Here is a 20,793-nt window from a genome sequence, read left to right on the forward strand (position 1 = left end):
CCACTAAATTGGTGAGAGATTATTGGGCCATAATAACAGAATATTTGTTAAATGAGGAGACAACCACCTTTGATAGATTTTCAGTGGTTTAATAAACTAACAGTACATTGTGGTCAACAAATTTAAATCAGAAAAAAACAGCCTTTATGTGTTTGAATGGTCAAAAACACATGAACATAAAACACAAATTAAATGGTTGGCGACTAGCCATCAGTTTAGTTGTGGGGCTGAGGATGTTTCAGGAAGACATGTCACAATCACAAGGCAGCAGAAACTGTCTTTGGTGCTTGATTACAGACATTTCCGGCTGCATCAGCCTCACCCCACACATTAAACAGAAGCACCTAAACACTGAATAATATTTCCTTCTAAGACAACCCTGTATCTGCGAGTGTAAGCAAAATAAGTATCCTGCTGGACATTCTTGTTATTGATTGAGCTTTATTTTACCAGGTAAGTTGATTTCAAATATTCTCATTTACAACAACCTACAATAGTGTTGCAGTAGAGAGGTTGAAAATGATTGTGACCACGGTGGCAAGAATCTAGGTTGGGAGTTTTCCCCAACACATTGGGGTTAAGATCCCTACTATTACATCAAGTGCAATTTAGTCTTTGATGACCATTGAGGTGGTATGAATGAATATTTGTCCCCAAGACTTGATCTAATACTTGGCAATTTTTTCTATGATACTATGGAATCATTCCTCTATCAAGATTCGTAAATAAGTTGTCAAGTACATATACATGAATGTAAAAAGAATCTTAATGGAACGTAATAGAATGCTTTGTGTTGGTGAGTCAGGTTGGCCAGGTTTCCCTTCGGAGATCGATCTCTATAACTGAGAAACTGTTTGCTCAGGGGAAAGTATTTTTGGCAGAGCCTGTCATTTTCACATGAGAAATGTACACAATTATTTCACCAAGCAGAATTCATGAGTTAGGAAGCCAACTTGTCTTACTAAAACAATATTTTCTCATTCCCAAAATTAAGTCTTATAATTATTACCAACTCCTACTTACTTAATAAGCCTCAAGTTTAACTCGAGAAAAATCCTGTTGTTTCAAAAAGGTACCTTACTAACTCACTGGTTTTATAAATTCACCACCCTCAGTCTTCTGCTACAAGTTAAATGCTCTGCATGTGAATACCCCCAGAGCTTCCCCAGACCAACTACAAATAAGATATGTATATATGTACACAGTATTTACAGAGTTCCGGCAGATGCAGTTGTCTAGGAGGATGGGCCACCTGTGGAAGAGACAGCGTGGGCTCTAGTGATAAAGCCAAACAGCCAGGGGGTGTAGGGTTGAGAAGATGGGCTGAGTAGACCATTTTCATCTCTGGGGCTGCTATAGAAAGGAAAACAAATCACAGCTATTCATGGACTTATTAGCATCTGAGGATTAGTGTTGCCAGTCTCACTACACTTATGTAGACCAAGATTTTAAAGTCTAAACAAAAGGCATAGACCATTACTGTTCTACAATGTCTATAACATAGTTACTACTATCAAAAAAGGGTAAGATTGTGTAGGTTAGTTCTAGGCTCTGATTCAATGGCTAGGTTAACAGAATCTTCCTTAGAGAAATAAATAATTATGATCTCAGGGGTATGTTCCATTATTGCTAAAGAATAGGTTTGAAATCAAGACTTCCTTTATATCACAAATGAAAAACTAGAGTCAATGGATTGAGGCATTGTGTTACCAGTATCAGCGTACAGCATCCGACAGATTTTAGGGTGCTGGAGATGAGAGCCTTTTGATGTAAACTGGTAATTCAAATCTTAACTGCATGTAATCTGTCTTTAAAATAAAAAACAATAGCAAGGTCTAGCCATACATACATTATATGAATGTTAGATACGGCTCTCTAGGTCTCAGTTAGTGCCGCCATGAAAGCCTGCATGACTGGTTTAAAGGGACATTCCAAATATGTTCAACTTCATATTCCTACTCATGAATTGATTAAAATCACATGACGCATACCAATGATGTCATCAGAAACACTTACTGTTTTTTTACTAAAAAACAAAGATTAGCGTAATTTTCAAATATGTTGTGGTGCTGTAGATATATAAAATATCAAGTTGAAAAACAGTGACATTTCCCTTTAAGCCAAAAGGGGAAGTAACGTACTTTACTAAAGATGAACTGTAAATATTACCCCATGCATGCATGCAACCATATCATGGCAACAGTTACACTTACTCAAGGAAAATTTAAAAAAGGAGAAAGTGGTTGATTGAAAAAGAGGGAAGCGAAGAGATATTTGAGCGTAAATGCATGAATGTATTATTGGTAACCCGCTAAACCAAATCTGAATTGATACACACAAAAGCGGTTGGAAAATGATCACAATTGTATTAATATGAATAAAAAGCATAACCAAACTTACTTTATTCACACCTAAAAAAAAAAGGGGGGCGGGGGGACATTGTAAGACACAAAAACCTCTGATACTGTTCTCTGTATGTTCAGGTTCCTTAAACCACTGTAAAATGTAATCGCTTACAACATTACAGAATATAATCCTTTTGTCCCCTTGCTAAGCTATAGCTTCTTCATTTTCACATTTAAAATGATGAGAAACAGTCATCACCAGCCAGGTTTCCATCCAATTGGCGACAGATTTATGCAATTATTCTAAAATCTGCATAAAAACAATACACATTCCACCAGAGCTGCATTTATCAAATTGACTTGTTGCGGATAAAAAGCTGTGCGTGATGGAGTGCACATAAAGATGACTTCTACTGTTAAATTCCCATGTAACAAATAAAAACATAGAAGTTAAATGGGTTTCCATCGCATTTTCAACTCTACTGGTGGTTTTGTAAAAAGAAAAGTTGCGTTTTACAGCGAATGTGCCGACTCTGGTCTTGGCACGTGTGCTCTAACCAACACCTTGCAGATACAGAGCGGGTAGGCTACCTACATAATTATGGTTAAGACTGAGCTTTGTACTTGTCAAACGGGGCAGCCAAGCATTGGCCATGCTGGTAATTTATGAACATTTGAACAACTTGGACATGTTCTGTTATAATCTCCACCCGGCACAGCCAGAAGAGGACTGGCCACCCCTCATAGCCTGGTTCCTCTAGGTTTCTTCCTAGGTTTTGGCCTTTCTATGGAGTTTTTCCTAGCTACCGTGCTTCTACATCTGCATTGCTTGCTGTTTGGGGGTTTAGACTGGGTTTCTGTACAGCACTTTGAGATATCAGCTGATGTAAGAAGGGCTATATAAATAAATTTCATTTGATCATCACGTCACCAGAATAAGACTCTGTATTTATCTGAAAGGAGCATCAAGCTCATCACCGTGAACTTTCAGCTCCCGGTGAAGTGCATCATAACTTATTTCATCTATAGCCTAATGAACTGCAAGCTTTCCCCGAGTCGTAGTGGGAGGACCACACAACATAGCATCGTGTGAATCCAAGATGGTTATTACAAAGGCGTTTCCACCGCCATTTCTCACATCATTAATTTTACCAACACAAAAAGAGCCCACCTTGTCTAGTGTATTTTTGTTTTGTAGATATTTGGACATTTTACAGACAAATTTGCTGTTTCCATCAGCCCTGATATTTTTATCCGACATGTACTTTACTCACATAAAAATGTTGGATGGAAATCTGTTACAGACACACATTTATACAATAAATATTAATGCTTTTAGGTTATACAAAATTATCTTATAATTTCACACGATTATGCTTCTAGTAATCACAAAATGAATGTACTAGGTAAGTCAAGACTTGATAGCTGAGGTCATACTGTGTGTGTTATATATAATTTAGTGTACAAATAAAATGCTATTCCCTTGCTGGGAGAGATGGATGGAAACCACTAAGGAACAGCCAGCACACCCCACCTACTGCCACACCCAGCCACCCAGTCGGTTAGCGCAAGTAGGCTGTATCTGTGCCAAAACGCAGGTATTTTTCATCCTTTTTTTGTCAGCACTTTTATTTCCCTGACTGATCAAAACTCGTTCTCTCATGCTGCATCTTGTCTCTATGCAGCAGACATACACAGAGTATACCCAAAATTAGTAACACCTTCCTAATATTGAGTTTCGCACTCTCCCCCCGCCTTTGCCCTCAGAACAGCCTCAATTCGTCGGGGCATGGACTCTACAAGGTGTTGAAAGCGTTCCACAGAGATGCTGGCCCATGTTGACTCCAATGCTTTCCACAGTTGTGTCAAGTTGGCTGGAAGTCCTTTGGGTGGTGGACCATTCTTGATACACACGGGAAACTGTTGAGCATGAAAATACCCAACAGTTCTGCACCTGGCACCTAACACTATACCCCATTCAAAAAAGCACTTAAATATTTTGTCTTGCCCATTCACCCTCTGAATGGCACACATACACAATTCATAACTCAATTGTATCAAGGCTTAAAAATCATTCTTTACCCATCTCCCCCCCCTCATCTACACTGATTGAAGTGGATTTAACAAGTGACATCAAAAAGGGATCATAGCTTTCACCTGGTCAGTTTATGTAATGGAAAGAGCAGGTGTTCTTAATGTTCTATATACTCAGTGTATCATAAGCAATACGTTTGGAACATTAAATCGCAATAAATATCAGCACCTAAGAATCGTGATAATATCATATCGTGAGGTCCCTGGCAATTCTCTGCCCTAGATGGCAACTCAACCCTGCCCATCCTACTGGCGTACTTTTCCAGGAATGTAGTTCCGGTCAATGGACTCATCCTGAAGGAACATGTGAAGACAGCGTTCATTCTGGGCCAGGGGATGACCTGCGAGTCTGGTGATAGTGGAGAAAGAAGTAGGTTTCAGGTAATTAGCAATCATAATTGCTTATTAGTGGAGTCAAAAGGCAGATGGCTGGGAGTTAATTTGACAATGCATTGAAATGGAGACAGCCATACAGAGAGAGAAATACCATTGGCAGAAACCTTACACACCTGTTGATAAACTGTTCCAAGCCTACCCTCCGCTCCTCAATGAAGGACTCCTCAAAGATACCCTCATCTCCTCGGAAGGGCAGCTGTCTCTTCAAAGCTTTGCCAGGGAGAGGGGGCACCACAATCTGTAGAAAGTGCACACCTTATCAGTAAATGAGTTATTTAGAAACAAATACAGGAATTGCAACAAAAGAAATTGGCATTATAATGGTGAGACATACAGGCAATTAGTTATGCAGTGAGAGCTTACCTTACTGTCTCTCTCCAGCTCATTCTTCAGCCACTCAAAATCACTGTACCTTCTTCGCACAACAGAGTCCTTACGTTTGAAGATGGGAAGGTTTGTCTGCACGTGATAACAATTATATTAATCACTACATTAAAATGATAGAAATCTAGATTGGGGAGTGGCATTTCCAGTACAGCATATCCAGTGACATGGTCAGAATTCAGTACTTACACCCTTCATAAATGAATAATTTGATCAGCATCTTGTCTCAATCTGTGAACAACACTGTTCAATTATGAAACTGGCGTGGTGTATTTAGTGATAGTGGATGGTTCATAATACAACCCCATTTTAGAGAGTAGGGAAACCCAGAGGAGTGTCAATGAGATTTTTGCATTAATAAAAAAATTAATACATGTACATTAATACATACATTATTTTACCTTTATTTAACTAGGCAAGTCAGCTAAGAACAAATTCTTATTTTCAATGACTGCCCAGGAACAGTGAGTTAACTGCCTTGTTCAGGGGCAGAACGACATTTTTACCCTATCAGCTCAGGGATTCGTGTAACCTTTTAGTTACTAGTCCAACACTAACCACTAGGCTACTTGCCGCCCCATGCAGTGTGAGAGCCAGGTAATTAGTTGAGGTCTCTAGTAGTATGGGTATACACTGGCCCACTTATGTCTATCCCTAAGCCCATATAGTCTTTAACCACAGGTGTCAAACTCATTCCATGGAGCGCCTAGTGCAGGATTTCCTAAACTCTGCGCATGTTTTTGCCCTGGCACTACCCAGCTGATTCAAATAATCATGACATGTTAATCAATTGAATCTGCTGTGCAGTGTTAGGGCAAAAAACAAAAAGATGCACAGATTTTAGGAAGTGCTGGCCTAGTGTCTGTGGGTTTTCACTTCTCCCTTGTACTTAATGACTTAAGGTCACTAATTAGGAAGGAACTCCCCTCACCTGGTTGTCTAGGTCTTAATTGAAGTGAAAAACCAACAGACACTAGGCCCTCCATGGAATGAGTTTGACACCCCTACTAGACAGACAAGTTGCCTCCCACAATGTACCAATGTTCAAGCATGCCCTAGGATTTGTGAGACTAGCTCAAGTTCAAACACATTTCTTTCTATACCATGAAGGTTTAACACCCCTCCATGGAATGAGAGGCTGTCTGTTCATCTCATAACACCACTCATAGCCTGGTTTCTTCCTAGGTGCTGGCCTTTCAAGGGAGTTTTTCCTAGCCACCGTGCTTCTACACCTGCATTGCTTGCTGTTTGGGGGTTTAGGCTGGGTTTCTGTACAGCACTTTGTGACCTCAGTTGATGTAAGAAGGGCTTTATAAATAAATGTGATTGATAGCCAACTAACTGGCCCAATGTTCTTTAATATCGAGCCTGGGGATTCCAAGGGTGTGCAGGGTTTTCTTCTGGGTTGGAGAAAACACATGCACATCCTACATAATTGAATAAACGAGCTAGCTATAGCCTAACATACTGACTAGCAAAGGCTACCTGCAGAAACACTACCTAACCTGACAACATTTCACGTGCTGGCTATGTAATGTTTGTGGTAGCCATATTAGTAACGACTGTATCAGGAATTTGGATGAAATTATTATTTAACATGACAAAGTGAAAGGCTAAGCATTTGAACAGCAAAATGTCGAGTCTCTCCAAAAACAAGTCCCAGCCCATGTTCCCACACCATATTAGCGTCACCTACACTAGGCCCCACCAAAATCACCGGCCTCGATTTCAATACTGGCGCTCCTCACCTGCATTCTCACTTCATAAGTGGTAAATCGGTTCCGGCCGACTCCAATAGTTTGTGGGTCATAAACGTCAATTTCAAGAAAATTGCTTGGGGGGCCATACGCATCTGTAAGATCCTGCGGTTTAGAGTTTAATCGGCGAGTGTCTGCAACCGTGGGATCCGACATTGCTGCTAATCTCGAGTCGATAAACTGGGATCGTCACTAGTTAACACAACCACAAAGTCATAATTATAGCTAAACCCCGCCCATTTCAAAATGGATCTTTTTATAATCTGATTTTCAAGCACACTGTTAACATTATGCCTAACCTTAAATTAAGGCCAAAATGCTCACTTGTTTGTAGCCAATATAGACTGCTTCTTTGGAATCTGACTTTGTGACTGTGTTATGTAGTGGAAAGCCAGAAATTGGGACGTTCTTCTATGGCCAAGTCATACACCCCGCCCATTTATACAATTGATCTTAAAATTTGATTTTAAACCTCACATTTTAGTCACTTATCAGACGCTCTTGTCAAGAGCGATTTGCGGGAGGAATTCGGGTTAAGTGCCTTGCTGAAGAGTACATTGCCCGAATTTTCACCTAGTTTTGACTGTGGCTGTAGAATCTGACTTTGTGGCTTTGGAATCTGACTTTGTGGCTATAGAAGCTAGTGGAAAGGCAAACTGGTGGTGAAGGTTCTTGTTCCGCAGCCAATCGAAGCAGAGCAAACGCATTTACCGTGGTTTATTTTGACCAATTGCAGAGAATGAAACAATTGTGCCAAAATTAAATAAGTGTGAAACAATAATCATGCTGATAAAATGGGATCAAAATATTATCAATAAAGAGAACGAAAGTATATAATTTGAAAGACTTACAAATCTACAGAACGGCTTATACTATTGCAAAAAAAGTATACGTTTCCAGAATAAAGATTTAAAGTAAATCAGGCCAGATGTATATGTTTGCTGTAGATAGGTCTATCTTTACTGTATAGCCTTTAATTCTGTTTACATCACGCGCTGCATTCGCCAAAGGTTTATTCGGCCAACCACTCCCCAAAGTTCTACTGTAAAATACACTGGGAATTGTAGTTCTTGTGCACACTCAGATTATTGTTAAAATAAACACACCATGAGATTTAGGCTGATCTTCAAAATGTCGTTAAGTTAACAAATATTGTATTTCTATGATTTTCTATGTTGGCACTGATATTCTTTAAAAAATGTATCATACTGAAATGAATCTTCTTCACAGATCGGTCTAGCCACACAAATAATTATTTTTTAATGTAACTGTACAACAATGGCAACTTTAAAGTAACCTGTCGACAACCTACTTTTTAAAGACCATGCACTGTACTATTGCTGAAAGTTTGCATGTCAAATGAAAGAGGGATGTTTGTGCTTCAACACTAGATTGGGGCTGAATCGATCTGTAGCCTAAACCTAGACGTCTGCGCTACTACTTGGTCAACTGAAATCTGATTTACGATAATTGACGGGTAACTTTCCAGTTTTGGCTTAGGTGTGTGTAGGTGGTGCGTACACTTTATGAAGTGTTGCATAATCATGCTTTTCAGCACCGAAGTACCTATTTTAGCTCGCCAGTCGTTCGTTGTTTATTCTTGTGCTTTGAATCGTCACATGACTGACTGCATTTCCCAGCAACCCACAACACGCAAGCGCAGTACACGTTGTCTGGCAGTGGTAAACAGACGTCAGAAGGGAGTCTTCGCCTCGAGTCAAAACAAAACAAAACAATATATACGATGACTGAATATTTTGACATCCATAATAGACACAAGTTTAGCAAAACTATCTACTGAAAGGGGCAAATTCCAAAGGAAGGTACTGAAGGCATTTTTCCGACTTTTGAAAGGATTTTAAACTCCGAAATAACTGGAGTTAGCCAGCTAGCTAGGTGGCTATTACGCTATTTCCACAACTACGTTTGGTGTGTTGAGAGTGCAGCCGATGTGTAAGAGAGTAAACTTCAAGAAATCGTGGATTCCGAACCGTGCTTTACCGTGTCCAGGGGACGAGGACTGACTCAAGTTAGGCACATTCTGAAGGTTTGTGCCCGCGTGAGCATCGTGTGCTGCCGCTCCTCGGCGTAGAGAAACATGGCAGATGGCGACACGCGCTTGCCCACAATGTGGAGGAGAGTGCAAACCTGAATCAGAAAACCACGGACTTTCTGATCGATTGTTTTCCTCAAATTTTTGTTACAGACCATCATGATCAAACTGTTCAGTAAGGTTTTGCTCTCAACATTTATTTTTGTCAGTCGACTTAAATTACTCAACTAGCCTGTAGCGGAAAGTAATGCTGTAGCGGAAAGAAACGACATCCAGCATAACATTACTGTTTTGACTTATTTTCAGCAGTAAACGTGGCATTGGTTAGATAATCAAATATAGCATACTTTTTACTTGAAATATTGATCATCTTATTGCTATAGCTCCATGAATCCCCAAAGTGACATTGTTTCACATGTATGAGTGACGGCTAGATGTATTGTGTATTTTGTTATCAATTAGTTGTTGTTTACATATATATATATATATATATATCACAATTAGAATTGTGATATAAATATTGTAACTATATATCTGCTCCAGTATTCTATTGAAGCGCGAGGTTATTTCTACGTGCGAAGGAGCGAAACGGCACGTTGTTTACAAGGGCAGACCGAGGCATCGTTAAATTTAGCTAGTTGATCATTTGTAACGAACGCTCTTTTGTGACAGTGACCCACTGTTTAATCCTAATTTGTGGGTTCTTTTCAAGTATATGTTCTTGAGGGCGACTCTATTTTTATTTTAACTCAAAGGGCAATATTATTTTTTGAAGGAAGACGCAATAAATAAACATTTAAATTTATAGTGTTGTTATAGTTTTAATTTTATAGCTACTTTCCCTTTAATTAGGTCACCTTTTCACAAACTTCGCATAGATTTACATTGTCTCAATATTAAAACTACAAACTATCAAAACTAAACGGAGACGTTTTTTTATTATATATATACCCCACAGCAACGTTTTACCATAACACGTTATGTGGGCCATCAATTGCATTGTTTTCTGATTGCAATCCAGATGTTTTGGTGTGCATTCCTCCCTGAATTCCCTTTGTTCTTTTATACTAACAAAGGAACCCTCATCACAGCCTTTCTTTGCTCTATGTAAATCGGAAGGTTTATAATAGTTACTATTAAGGAGATTATTTGGGTCCCCTAATCTCCATTCTCAGGATTAACGGACGCTATATTGGTGTATCCAGATTGTGTCTTTCTTCTACAAGTCCCCTTAATAGAGGATGGAAAATAGCATTTTTTTGTACGATAGTTTAAGTTTATATTGAACTTTTGGTTATACAATAATTTTATCAGATAATCTAGTTTGAACATAGACTCATCAGATAATAATAATAATAACAAGCATTTCGCTACACCGGCAATAACATCTGCTAAATATGTGTATGTGACCAATAACATTTGATTTAATAGGCCTACATTTTGGTGTGCCTGTTACAAACACATGTTGACAAACCTCCCCAGATTATATTTTTGTTTTATTTTTTTATTTAGTAGAGATTATTCAGTCTGACTATTATTTATTTTGACGTTTTATATTTTAAGTATTATTTCATAGTAGTCAACATTTAGAATAGTTCAGAAGTGAAGCAAACCTTTTGTGGAAAATCTCTTACAATGGAGGATTCAAAGGTACCCAAGATTGACCCAGATTTTGAGCCGCAAAGCAGACCTAGGTCGTGCACATGGCCGCTCCCCAGACTCGACATCTCAGCTGTTAAACCGGAGGGGGCAGACGGACCTGAATCCGCTGCGGGAACCCCGCCCGCCGACGAGGATAAGCAAGAGCAACAGCAAATCGTATGTGAGCCTGAGAAAGTTGTAGTCTCAGAGGGAGGAGTTGTAGCCGGAGTGGGTGGAGCCACGCCCCGAAAGGGATCATCCCGGCGCAATGCATGGGGGAACCATTCCTACGCGGACCTGATTAGTCAGGCTATTGAGAACGCTCCAGAGAAGCGCTTAACCTTGGCACAGATATATGACTGGATGGTGAAAACCGTGCCTTACTTTAAAGATAAAGGAGATAGCAACAGCTCAGCAGGGTGGAAGGTAAAAAAGAAAACGATGTTTACCTTAATGCGCTTCGTAATTGTTATACACATTGTTATAACTATGTTAAATAGACCCATTTGATGTGATCACATGATACATTATTACACTGCATTAATTAGTGAATAATAGAAGTAATTACTTGAAATCTATGGTCATCATAATGGAAAAATTGATGTAATAAATGTATCACTAGCCACTTCATATAATGTTTACATACCCTACATTACTCATCTCATATGTATATACTGTACTCTATACCATCTACTGCATATTGCCATCTTGATGTAATGTATCACTAGCCACTTTAAACAATGCCAATTTTCTATGTTTACATACCCTACATTACTCATCTCATATGTATATACTGTACTCTATACCATCCACTGCATCTTGCCTTTGCCGTTCTATACCATCACTCATTCATATATTCTTTTATGTACATATTCTTATTCATTCCTTTACACTTGTGTGTATAAGGTAATTGTTGTGAAATTGTTAGGTTAGATTACTCGTTGGATATTACTACATTGTCGGAAATAGAAGCACAAGCATTTCGCTACACTCAAATTAACATCTGCTAACCATGTGTATGTGACAAATAAAATGTGAATATTTTTGTTGTTGATCAAATGAAGCTGAATAATTTCCTAAGTTACAAGGCGCCAATGTTAAACAAAACCATTTTTCTTTTCCCTTCCCGATACCTCAGAATTCAATTCGCCACAATTTATCACTCCACAACAAGTTCCTGAGAGTTCACAATGAGTCCACAGGCAAAAGTTCCTGGTGGATGCTCAACCCAGAGGGGGGCAAGACTGGGAAAGCCCCCCGGCGCCGTGCTGCCTCCATGGACAACAGCAGCAAACTGCTAAAGAGCCGGATGCGGGCCAAGCAGACCAAGAAGGCAGCAGCAGGCTTGGGTGGGACCACCGGGGGAGACGGTGATGGCGTCGCAGACAGTCCCAACTCCTCCCAGCAGTTCCCCAAATGGGGGGTGAACAGCGGCAGCCCCTCATCCCGCGGTAGCCTAGACGACCCTGACATGTGGACCAGCTTCCGTCCACGCACCAGCTCCAACGCCAGCACCCTGAGTGGCCGGCTGTCCCCCATTGGTCCCGGCCAGGAGGATGAGGATGACCTGCCCGAGGAAGGTCTACTGGGCTACTCCACGGGCAACCTGCCCCCCACCCTCACCGAGACACTCATGGAGGAGCTGGACCTGATCGATGGCCTGACGCTGATGACAGAGCAGCAAGGAAGGGCTAGTCCCAGCACGGCCCCCATGGTTCCCCCCACCCCTCTGCCCTCCGCTTCCACCTTGCTTCCCCGGGGGTCCGGGTTCCCCACATTCCGTCAGCTGCAGCCACCCAACCTCACTCAGGCTGCCAACCAGATCGGGGGACAGTCTTCAGGCACACAATCTGGCAACAATAACAACTCCAAACCCTCAAACTATGGCAACTCCCTCTTCAACCCTATGCCTACCCCCGGCTCCCATGGGACTGGTCACTATGGCACCCATGTAGCCTCCAGCTTGGAGGCGTTGCTCACTTCGGACTCCCCACCTCCCAGTGATGTCATGATGACCCAGGTGGATCCGCTGATGCCCAGTCCGGGTGGAGTGGGGATGATGGGCATGGGGGGGCCCATGGTGGGAGGGCGGGCCAAGCCCAACCAGCTGTTGCTGGGGAAGGGGCTTGAGCCCAACACTGTGGCACCCATGGGGATGCAATCTCAACTCCAGTCCCAGCTCCAGCAACAGCACTCTCAGCTGGGCCTGGGCATGAGCCTGTCAGGCATGGCCCAGGACTCTCCACAGTACTCCGGCCTCAAAGCCCAGCATGCACAGCTGCCAGGTATGGGGCTTCACCACGGAGGGGGCCTCTCCGCCAATGCAGGAGGAGGTCTGTCAGGGATGGGCCAGTTCGGAACGCCGAGCTGCTTCCTGCCCAGTCAAGACCGCTTGCCCACCGACTTGGATATCGAGATGTTCACAGAGAACTTGGACTGTGACGTTGACTACATCATCAACAGCGACCTCATGGATGGAGAGAGCATCGATTTCAACTTTGACCCCATAATCCAGGGAGGGCAAAGCTACTCCGGCCCTGCGACCACGCAGAGCTCCGCCCACAACTGGGTACCCAGCTAACTTTCCAGCAACCCTTGCAGTGTTAGCCAGGTATGCTGAAATTATACTTTCAGGTTCTAACTATACCCTTGTTTCCTTCTCACCTTCACTCACTCCCTGTATCTTTTGCTTTGTGCAGGAGATTAATCAAGAACATCATGAAGTCAACATTTGTCTTTGACTCTTTGTTGCGGGTAAGGATCCCCAATCACACAAAACTCAATGACACTCACAACAAAGATCACACCTGGTGCATTCCCATTCCTCGTCTCCCTATTGGCTGAAGATCTGAAGCAATTTTTTAAAACCTTTGCGTTTGTACTTTTGAGTTTTCTTTGGATTTAAGGACGAAACCAGACCTCAGACATCCATGTCACGTGCCAATACAAGTGGATGGTCAGGAGATCCACAATACATGAGACCCCCCCCAGACCCCCTAGTAACACTTGCAACTTTTGGGGAGTTTGCCGTATGTATTTTGTTGTTGTGTGTTTGAGAGAAGTATGACAGAATTTATTTAGAGTAAAAAGACTAAACCCAACAAACAACTCTAAACTACTTGGAGTTAATATAACAATGAATTTTATTACTATACCAAAGTAGTTTTAGGATTGATATGGTACACCTCGTTGATGTCTTTGATATTGAAGGTAAAATGGACGGGGCACACAGGAAAACATGGCCAGTTTTCGTATAAATTGTAGGTGGTGAACGATTACCGACCACCACCAACTTAGACATAAAATGAAGCTGCTGCATCTGTATATATGGAAGGAATGGGGTTCAAACACAAAAACACTCCTCTGTACCTTCCACAATGAAAATATTGAGGAGTTGCAGCTGGACTATGGAGGGGTTGGTTGTGTGGCAACAAAACCAACGTGTGAGCCACTATGGGGCAAAACAGAAAGGGTTGCAGCTCGGTGGGCACAGGCCCATCCAATCAGATTGAGAGAAAAAATAAATGATAGTAATCGTAGTTTTACCTAAACATGCAAACACCATTAGATAGAATTCATAGCAAGCAATTTTCGGTCAGTTTTGTTGCCGACTAACCAACCCTCATTAACCGGTCAACAAATGGTTACATTTTTTCCAAACAGTAAAATGACATGACCAACAGAAAATATCCTACTATGCATGCATACAAGGAACGGACATGTTTCATTCTGAACTTAATGGAAACATGCAACAACAGCAAGCCTATCGTCTTACAGTCAAAAGGCTTTAATGTATTTTATTGAACGTTCAAGTTCTGTAATGAAGCAGCTAATAAAACCTCCATTTCAAACATTTGCCAAAATGCGATTCGCGGGAAAACACCGTTCTAAACAGCACACCTAATGCAAACGGTTCCATATGTGACAGATATGAAACTTAGAAAGATAGGGAATCTAATAGCAACAACTAAGATGGTTTGCTAATATGACTAGGATTGTGTCTTTGGGTTCTGGACAACGAATGAAAGTTATGAAAACCAATAGAGCAATAGAAAATGATGGTTAATGGCATGAGAAAGTCTTTATAAAATAATATTTTCCTCCATGTTTCTATGGTTGGATTTTGGCAAGGCTACTTTGAAGCAAGGTAAGACATGCCTCATTATTTAAAGTAAAGTAAAACGATCAGGTTTCAAACAATTATGCTGCCTCAAGCTCACATTGTAAAGTGGTGGGTGACGCGCTGATAGCCTGCCTACCGTTGACTATAGCCTGCCTACTGTTGACTATAGCATATGCACTCAAATGGCGAATGGGAGGTGCACTTGAATTATGAGTTGAATTTGAGAAATAAAAATTTATATTTTTAACCGTGGCCATCAAAACAGTTTACACGCAATGACTGGGCTTATAAAAGCATATTTCACTCCAGTGACAGCTTTTTGAGGAGCTACTCTCGCGCTGTCTGACAGGTGGTAGGCTATTCTGCTCCTCAAACTAGACTCTGTATGCTGTGCTTGTGATAACTAAGATGCATGACGACTAACAAAAATACACACACCAATTTAATTTCGCAAAATTATGCAAAGGAACCTATAGACCTATAAGCATGACTGGTCAAATGTATTTCCGGCGGCTAACCTATTAACCGTTAACCGTTAACATACCTACAAGAAGTGCACTGGAATGACATTCAGATGAACTGGAATGACATTCACTCTCATGGGAAGGGTGGCCAAAAATAACTAACTGAAAGCCACACTCCCAATAAGCCATGAATATGACCGCATTGAGGCATATGTCACTGTGCTTCTATGGCTATATGCACTATATAAATGCACCATACCACTGCCTACTTTGTTCATTTAGCAAACAAGACCGCTCATAATCCAGTGCCTTTATCACAGTCAATACACATATTTGAGCTTTAAAAATGCAAATTTTTCCTCTGCCTCATGACAAAATGAATAGAATTGCCGTAAATTAGGGGGAGGACCAATTCATTTCTGGCTACACTATTGCATGGGTTGGCTTAGATTGTTGACAACATGTAAACTATATTTAATCTCCAAATGTTTATTGAAAACATAAATACATTTGCACAATGAGCACTTGTCTCATAGATCGTTAAAGTTGTTGATTAGCTAGCTCATTTTAGCCATATTAGCATTGACATGAAATCAGTCAAAACACATCAAAACAAGACATGGTATCAAGAACAAGATAAAACTAGCTGAAATGAGCAACCAACGATTCCCCACATGGCAACTTCTTGTCATTGTTACTAGCCATCTGACCATTCAGAATCATAACAACGCTCCGCTTCCGGCACCATTGTGCGTCATTTTCGTGACGTCAGCCAACCTGTATGACGCGGGCAAAGTGTGAAGATGTTAAAGGTCATTGGATGAGACTGAGTTAAGGATGCACGATTTGACATTGGACTCTGCAGGTTGAACAAACTTAGTTTAGCGTTTGATCGCTTGATGGTACGAAACATGTGCTTTTTGTTTCTTTTTCATTGAAGAGACTGGAGCTACAAGGTAACTAGGAGTTATTTCAGTGGTAATTCAGTAATTGAACAGTACGGGGTATGTGATTAGGGCCGGGACGATACCAGTATCGCAATACTCCTTAGTATCGTGGCAAGGAAATAAAACACGAAGCAGATTGAACTTCTTTATCAAAACTATCATTATGTTGTCATCCAGAGTCACATGTATTTATTTTCCAAGCTAAAGCACACAATATTTTACATACAGCAGGAATTTTAAAGGACCAAAGAGTTGGTCTGCTTCGTGTTTTCATTTTTGCGATAGAAAAAATATTGCGACACTGCCATCGTCCCGGCCACATATGTGATATGCATTCACAGTTTGGCATTCGTGACTCTGCTCAGTGTGTGCTAAAGAGCCGGGTGGAAATAACTTTGGGGGAGTATTTTTTTTTTCTCCTGGTGTGCAATTTCACCAACAATATGAAGAAATGTGAATTGTGAACTTTTTACAGGGGGCATTCAAAGGTAATTTTATTTGCCAACAATTGAATTGGTTGGCCAAGTGTTATATCATTGAAGCAGTATTCCTCCACTGCTGTATGGACCACTTGAAGGTTTTGCAGAACCGTGTTGTGTTTCAAGGCACTTGGGAGTATTTCTGTCAGGTGGCAAGCATACTCAAATGGCAAAAGAAGAGCCGAAATCCAAGTTAGGTTGAATCATTTCATCAGAGGAGGAAGGTTGTATACGTGCTATGCACATAGACATGACATGCTATGCAGATCAATCAGGAGAACTAAAAATAAGTCTTGAAGGAAATTAAGATCTCCTTTTGAAGGGTTTTGCTATTTAATGTTTTCCTTAAATGTTATATCGCTTTAAGTAAGGGAAACCGGGGCTTCATGTGGGAATCATTTCTCACTATTTACACTTTGTTATACATTACTAACCGTCTTTTTTATGAAATTAATACAATGTGTGACGTAAAAAAAATACATATATTTGACTATAGTTTAATATACAATTTAGATGGAGGTTATAAGTGAAATATTAACAGATATTAATATATTACTAATCAGGAAAAAAAAGTTGTTTTTTTAAATTGGAGAAACTATTTCAAAGATCATTTTTAACAGTCATTTTCTATATATTCTTTTATTTTTGTAAAAGATGAGATGCATGTAGATTTTATACATAACCAAAGGAACACTAAGAATTGCATGGCAGATAAGGGGGTGCTTGGGACAAGGTATTTCAGTGCAGATAAGCTTTGCAAGTGGAGCCTGTTCAAAGATCTGACATTTTAACAAATGACAAGGCAGGTGAGGTGAGGCAAAGTGCATGTGTGGACCAGTATAACTTGATTTTACAAATTGACTTGCCATTTATTTAGTTCATTTGACTTGACTATTGTGAAATTTAAATCCAAATAAAAACCTCACATGGAATTTACACAATGGAGGACATTTTGCTTTCAGCAGTGATCTCGGGGTCATTCAAAAAGAATAACAATGGAAATATCTTCCTTAAGGGGGTAATCAGATAATCATCAGAATAACAACATTTAAGGTGAATTTCTTGGTTAAAATAGAAGACTGGAAACCAACAGCCCCTCATGTTCTGCCGTTTTCTTGAGTATGGCATCCTTGACACAAGTGTCTTGGATTCAAGCCACTTTCAATTTAACACTTTAAAATAGAAATTCTAATTTTACTGTAAGACGGAAGTACACAAGATATCTTTAGTCGTATATCATAATAATAGTCTCGTTCGAGGTTGTTAAACTGCCAATATTGAACACTAGAACATGTTACTCAATAGCAAGATGCACCTTGTCATTTTCCACGTTTTTTTCTTTCCTTTTGAAGATGTGTTTTGTGTTAGGCGGAAGTTTGTATTTAATTCTTTGTTTATGTCAGAAAAAAGGTTATCGTTTATTGTAAAGTTTTTTTTGTGTTGACCAGTTTTTCATCTGAAATGCATCCTAGATGGAGTTTTACATGATTGTTAATAATGTCACTGTAACCATGTGAATGAATACATGAGCTTTTAATTTGTATAAAGCACCCCTTTTCTCACAAAGATTTTCCTTTTGATCGGTGCTAGTTGTCATTTATGACATACATTAAGAGGGCCATAATGTAATGGGTGCATATTTAGATCACTTTAGGGCCTTGAATCATTTGTATGCATCACACAGATGGATATCTTGAGTGAGTATAAAGGTATTGATTAGTTAAAGGTCCAATGCAGCCATTTACAATTAAGTACCTTACTGTGATTGTTTTTTTCTTCAATTAAAACAGTAAAAATTAACAAAAAAATGTACAGAAATTGCTTCTTAGCAAAGAGCAATTTCTCAAGCAAGAATTTTGCTAGGACCGTCTGTGAGTGGTGGGGAGGGGAAAACTGAAAACTTGCTATTATTGGCAGAGTTTGAGTTTGGAACTCTCTTTCTTATTGGTGTATACTAATGTCACCAGGCAGGCCAAAACCCCATCCCACCAAGAGGCAGTCATTCAAATCTTTTCAAACAGCTTTTACACTGAAAGGGTATATCACAACCCCATAGTGTGGAAATATTTATAAAACACAGGAAATCAAGTTATTTACTGCACTGGGCCTTTAAAGAAACTAACCTTTATTATTTTTGTTATATATATATATATATATATATATAGTGATCCCCAGACTTTGTCACTTAAATAGATTTGAAATAAAAGTGAATACCGTGTAGTTTGAGGTATTTTAATAAGCATGTATGAAAGTCCCATTGATAAACAGCAAATCATTTTGGTTGCTGTGATGGATTCCGCAGTGATACTCAAGTCAATGATGGCATAATGGGTGGACTGGCAGCCCATAGGAGCCATGCAGGAAGTAAATCAATATGTGCTGTGATTTGTTGATTCAACTTAACTGACGTTAGAAAAAATACATTCCATTGCATGAGCCACATCAGTGAAAATCATTTGAATGAACATTCTACATTACCATGGAAAATATTGCATCACAATACCAGGTAGCTGTTGCGAGTGTACCAATGTCAAATTGCCAGGGTTAGAGGTTCCAAGCCCATTCTATTTCTATGGTCATACTATTGTTAACATTATTGGCCGGGTCTTTGAGAGATGTCCTTTCCTTATGCATCTTAGGGTGGGTGTGAGTGTTTGATAGGAGTGACTGAATGAAAGGGAATGTGTCATTGTTGGACAGTGGTGTAACTGTTTTAAGTGTTGACTGAAAGTGTGGTGGCCGTGTTTAAATGCACAGTGTATAGGGGACATCCTTCCCATAGGCTGTATTTGCTAGGTCATACCTTGAATAATCTGCTGGAGTTTTCCCCCACTGTCAACTACAATTATGGTCTTTTGACTTTTTATTCCCTAGTCCCAGTAATATTTCCTTTCTTTATATTTTACTTTAATACTAATTTTCTCATGATAAAAGTAGCTGTTAGTAATGTCCTTAAAAAAATATTTTTTTTAAATGGCCCCACTTTGATAATACAGTATTTTAGTATGTGGACAGTACATTTTTTTGTTTGGTTTTTAGAAGGGGTGGGGGGGGGTGTTATCAGAGGGGTTGATGAGTTATGCCTAGCCAATATGTGTTAATTACTTTATTTTGATAGTTTTTGTCTTATTTCTTTCTCAATCTTACTTTACATATTGTAAAGTCAGCCAAAGACGGCATTGGAAACAGTTATGGAAAGTGGAAATAAACGTAATCTGTTTAACCATATTAGCCGAATCGTTCTTTATTATTTTATTGGTTCACCTGTATTCACATTTATATTGTTCATTAACTTCATGGTATCAACGAATATAACAGTGGGATGTTTTTCACATTTTAAAGGTCCAATACAGCCATTTTTATCTCAATATCAAATATTTTCTGGGTAACAATTATGGTTACTGTGACTGTTTGAAAATGGTTACAAAGAAACAAAAATAGCTTCTTAGCAAAGAGGAATTTCTCAAGAAAGAATGTTGCTTGGACTGTCTGGGAGTGGTTTGAGTGGGGAGGGGAAAACTGAAAACTATCTGTTATTGGCAGAGATGTTTGGAACGCTCTTATTGGTTTACTCCCAGATTGGCATTTTAGTGCACTGTTAGGCGCTAGTAACGCAAGCATTTCACTGCACCCGCTATAACATCTGCTAAACTGTGTACGCAAACAATAAACTTTAATTTGATTTATAAAACAAAGGAAATCACGTTTTTGACTGCACTGGGCCTTTAACATTAATGCACAATGCTTAATATCTACCACTAGAGGGTCTAAGTGTATAGAAAAGGTTTCTCAGGTGCACCTCCACCCTCACATTTATGAGGAACTACTAATGCATTAACATGTTCTGACGTTATTCAATAAACTGCCATGGTTTAATCATGTTGTCACAAGGGATGGAGGCCTTTCAAATATATGTAGGAAATTACCATATTAATTAATTTAGGCCTCTGAGGCAACCTGTTGGCCTTTGTTTCCGAGAATCAGAAAATAGCAGCATGTGAGGACACTGGTGTGAGTGGAATGGAGAATAGAATAAGAAAAGAGCTGAACCAAGTTCATTCATCTTTCAATCCTGTCACTTATCATAACCGGCATCAGTTAGTCCCTCAA

The 20,793-nt window shown here is 39.8% G+C and overlaps 2 protein-coding genes across 3 annotated transcripts; one reads left to right on the forward strand and one right to left on the reverse strand.

Moving 5' to 3' along the window:
• Positions 1–68: 68 nt before the first annotated feature.
• On the reverse strand, positions 69–7,269 carry LOC129827728 (sorting nexin-12-like). Of its 2 annotated transcripts, none has more exons than XM_055888829.1 (5): positions 6,968–7,269; positions 5,199–5,294; positions 4,949–5,073; positions 4,698–4,788; positions 69–1,353 (listed from the first exon to the last, which is right to left on the reverse strand). In XM_055888829.1, the coding sequence occupies exons 1-5, from the start codon at positions 7,130–7,132 to the stop codon at positions 1,339–1,341; spliced, it is 492 nt and encodes a 163-aa protein (XP_055744804.1). In that variant the 5' UTR covers positions 7,133–7,269; the 3' UTR covers positions 69–1,338. The 2 variants fall into 2 exon arrangements, with proteins under 2 accessions (XP_055744804.1, XP_055744805.1); XM_055888830.1 differs by having other exon boundaries at positions 69–2,411.
• Positions 7,270–8,618: 1,349 nt separating this feature from the next.
• On the forward strand, positions 8,619–19,911 carry LOC129827726 (forkhead box protein O4-like). Its single transcript, XM_055888827.1, has 3 exons — positions 8,619–11,096; positions 11,809–13,281; positions 13,370–19,911. Exons 1-2 carry the CDS (start codon positions 10,665–10,667, stop codon positions 13,249–13,251), a joined length of 1,875 nt encoding a protein of 624 aa, XP_055744802.1. The 5' UTR covers positions 8,619–10,664; the 3' UTR covers positions 13,252–13,281; positions 13,370–19,911.
• The last annotated feature ends 882 nt before the right edge of the window (positions 19,912–20,793 follow it).

This window comes from Salvelinus fontinalis, chromosome 29, assembly GCF_029448725.1.
Source record: "Salvelinus fontinalis isolate EN_2023a chromosome 29, ASM2944872v1, whole genome shotgun sequence".
Classification (NCBI taxonomy): Eukaryota; Metazoa; Chordata; class Actinopteri; order Salmoniformes; family Salmonidae; genus Salvelinus; species Salvelinus fontinalis.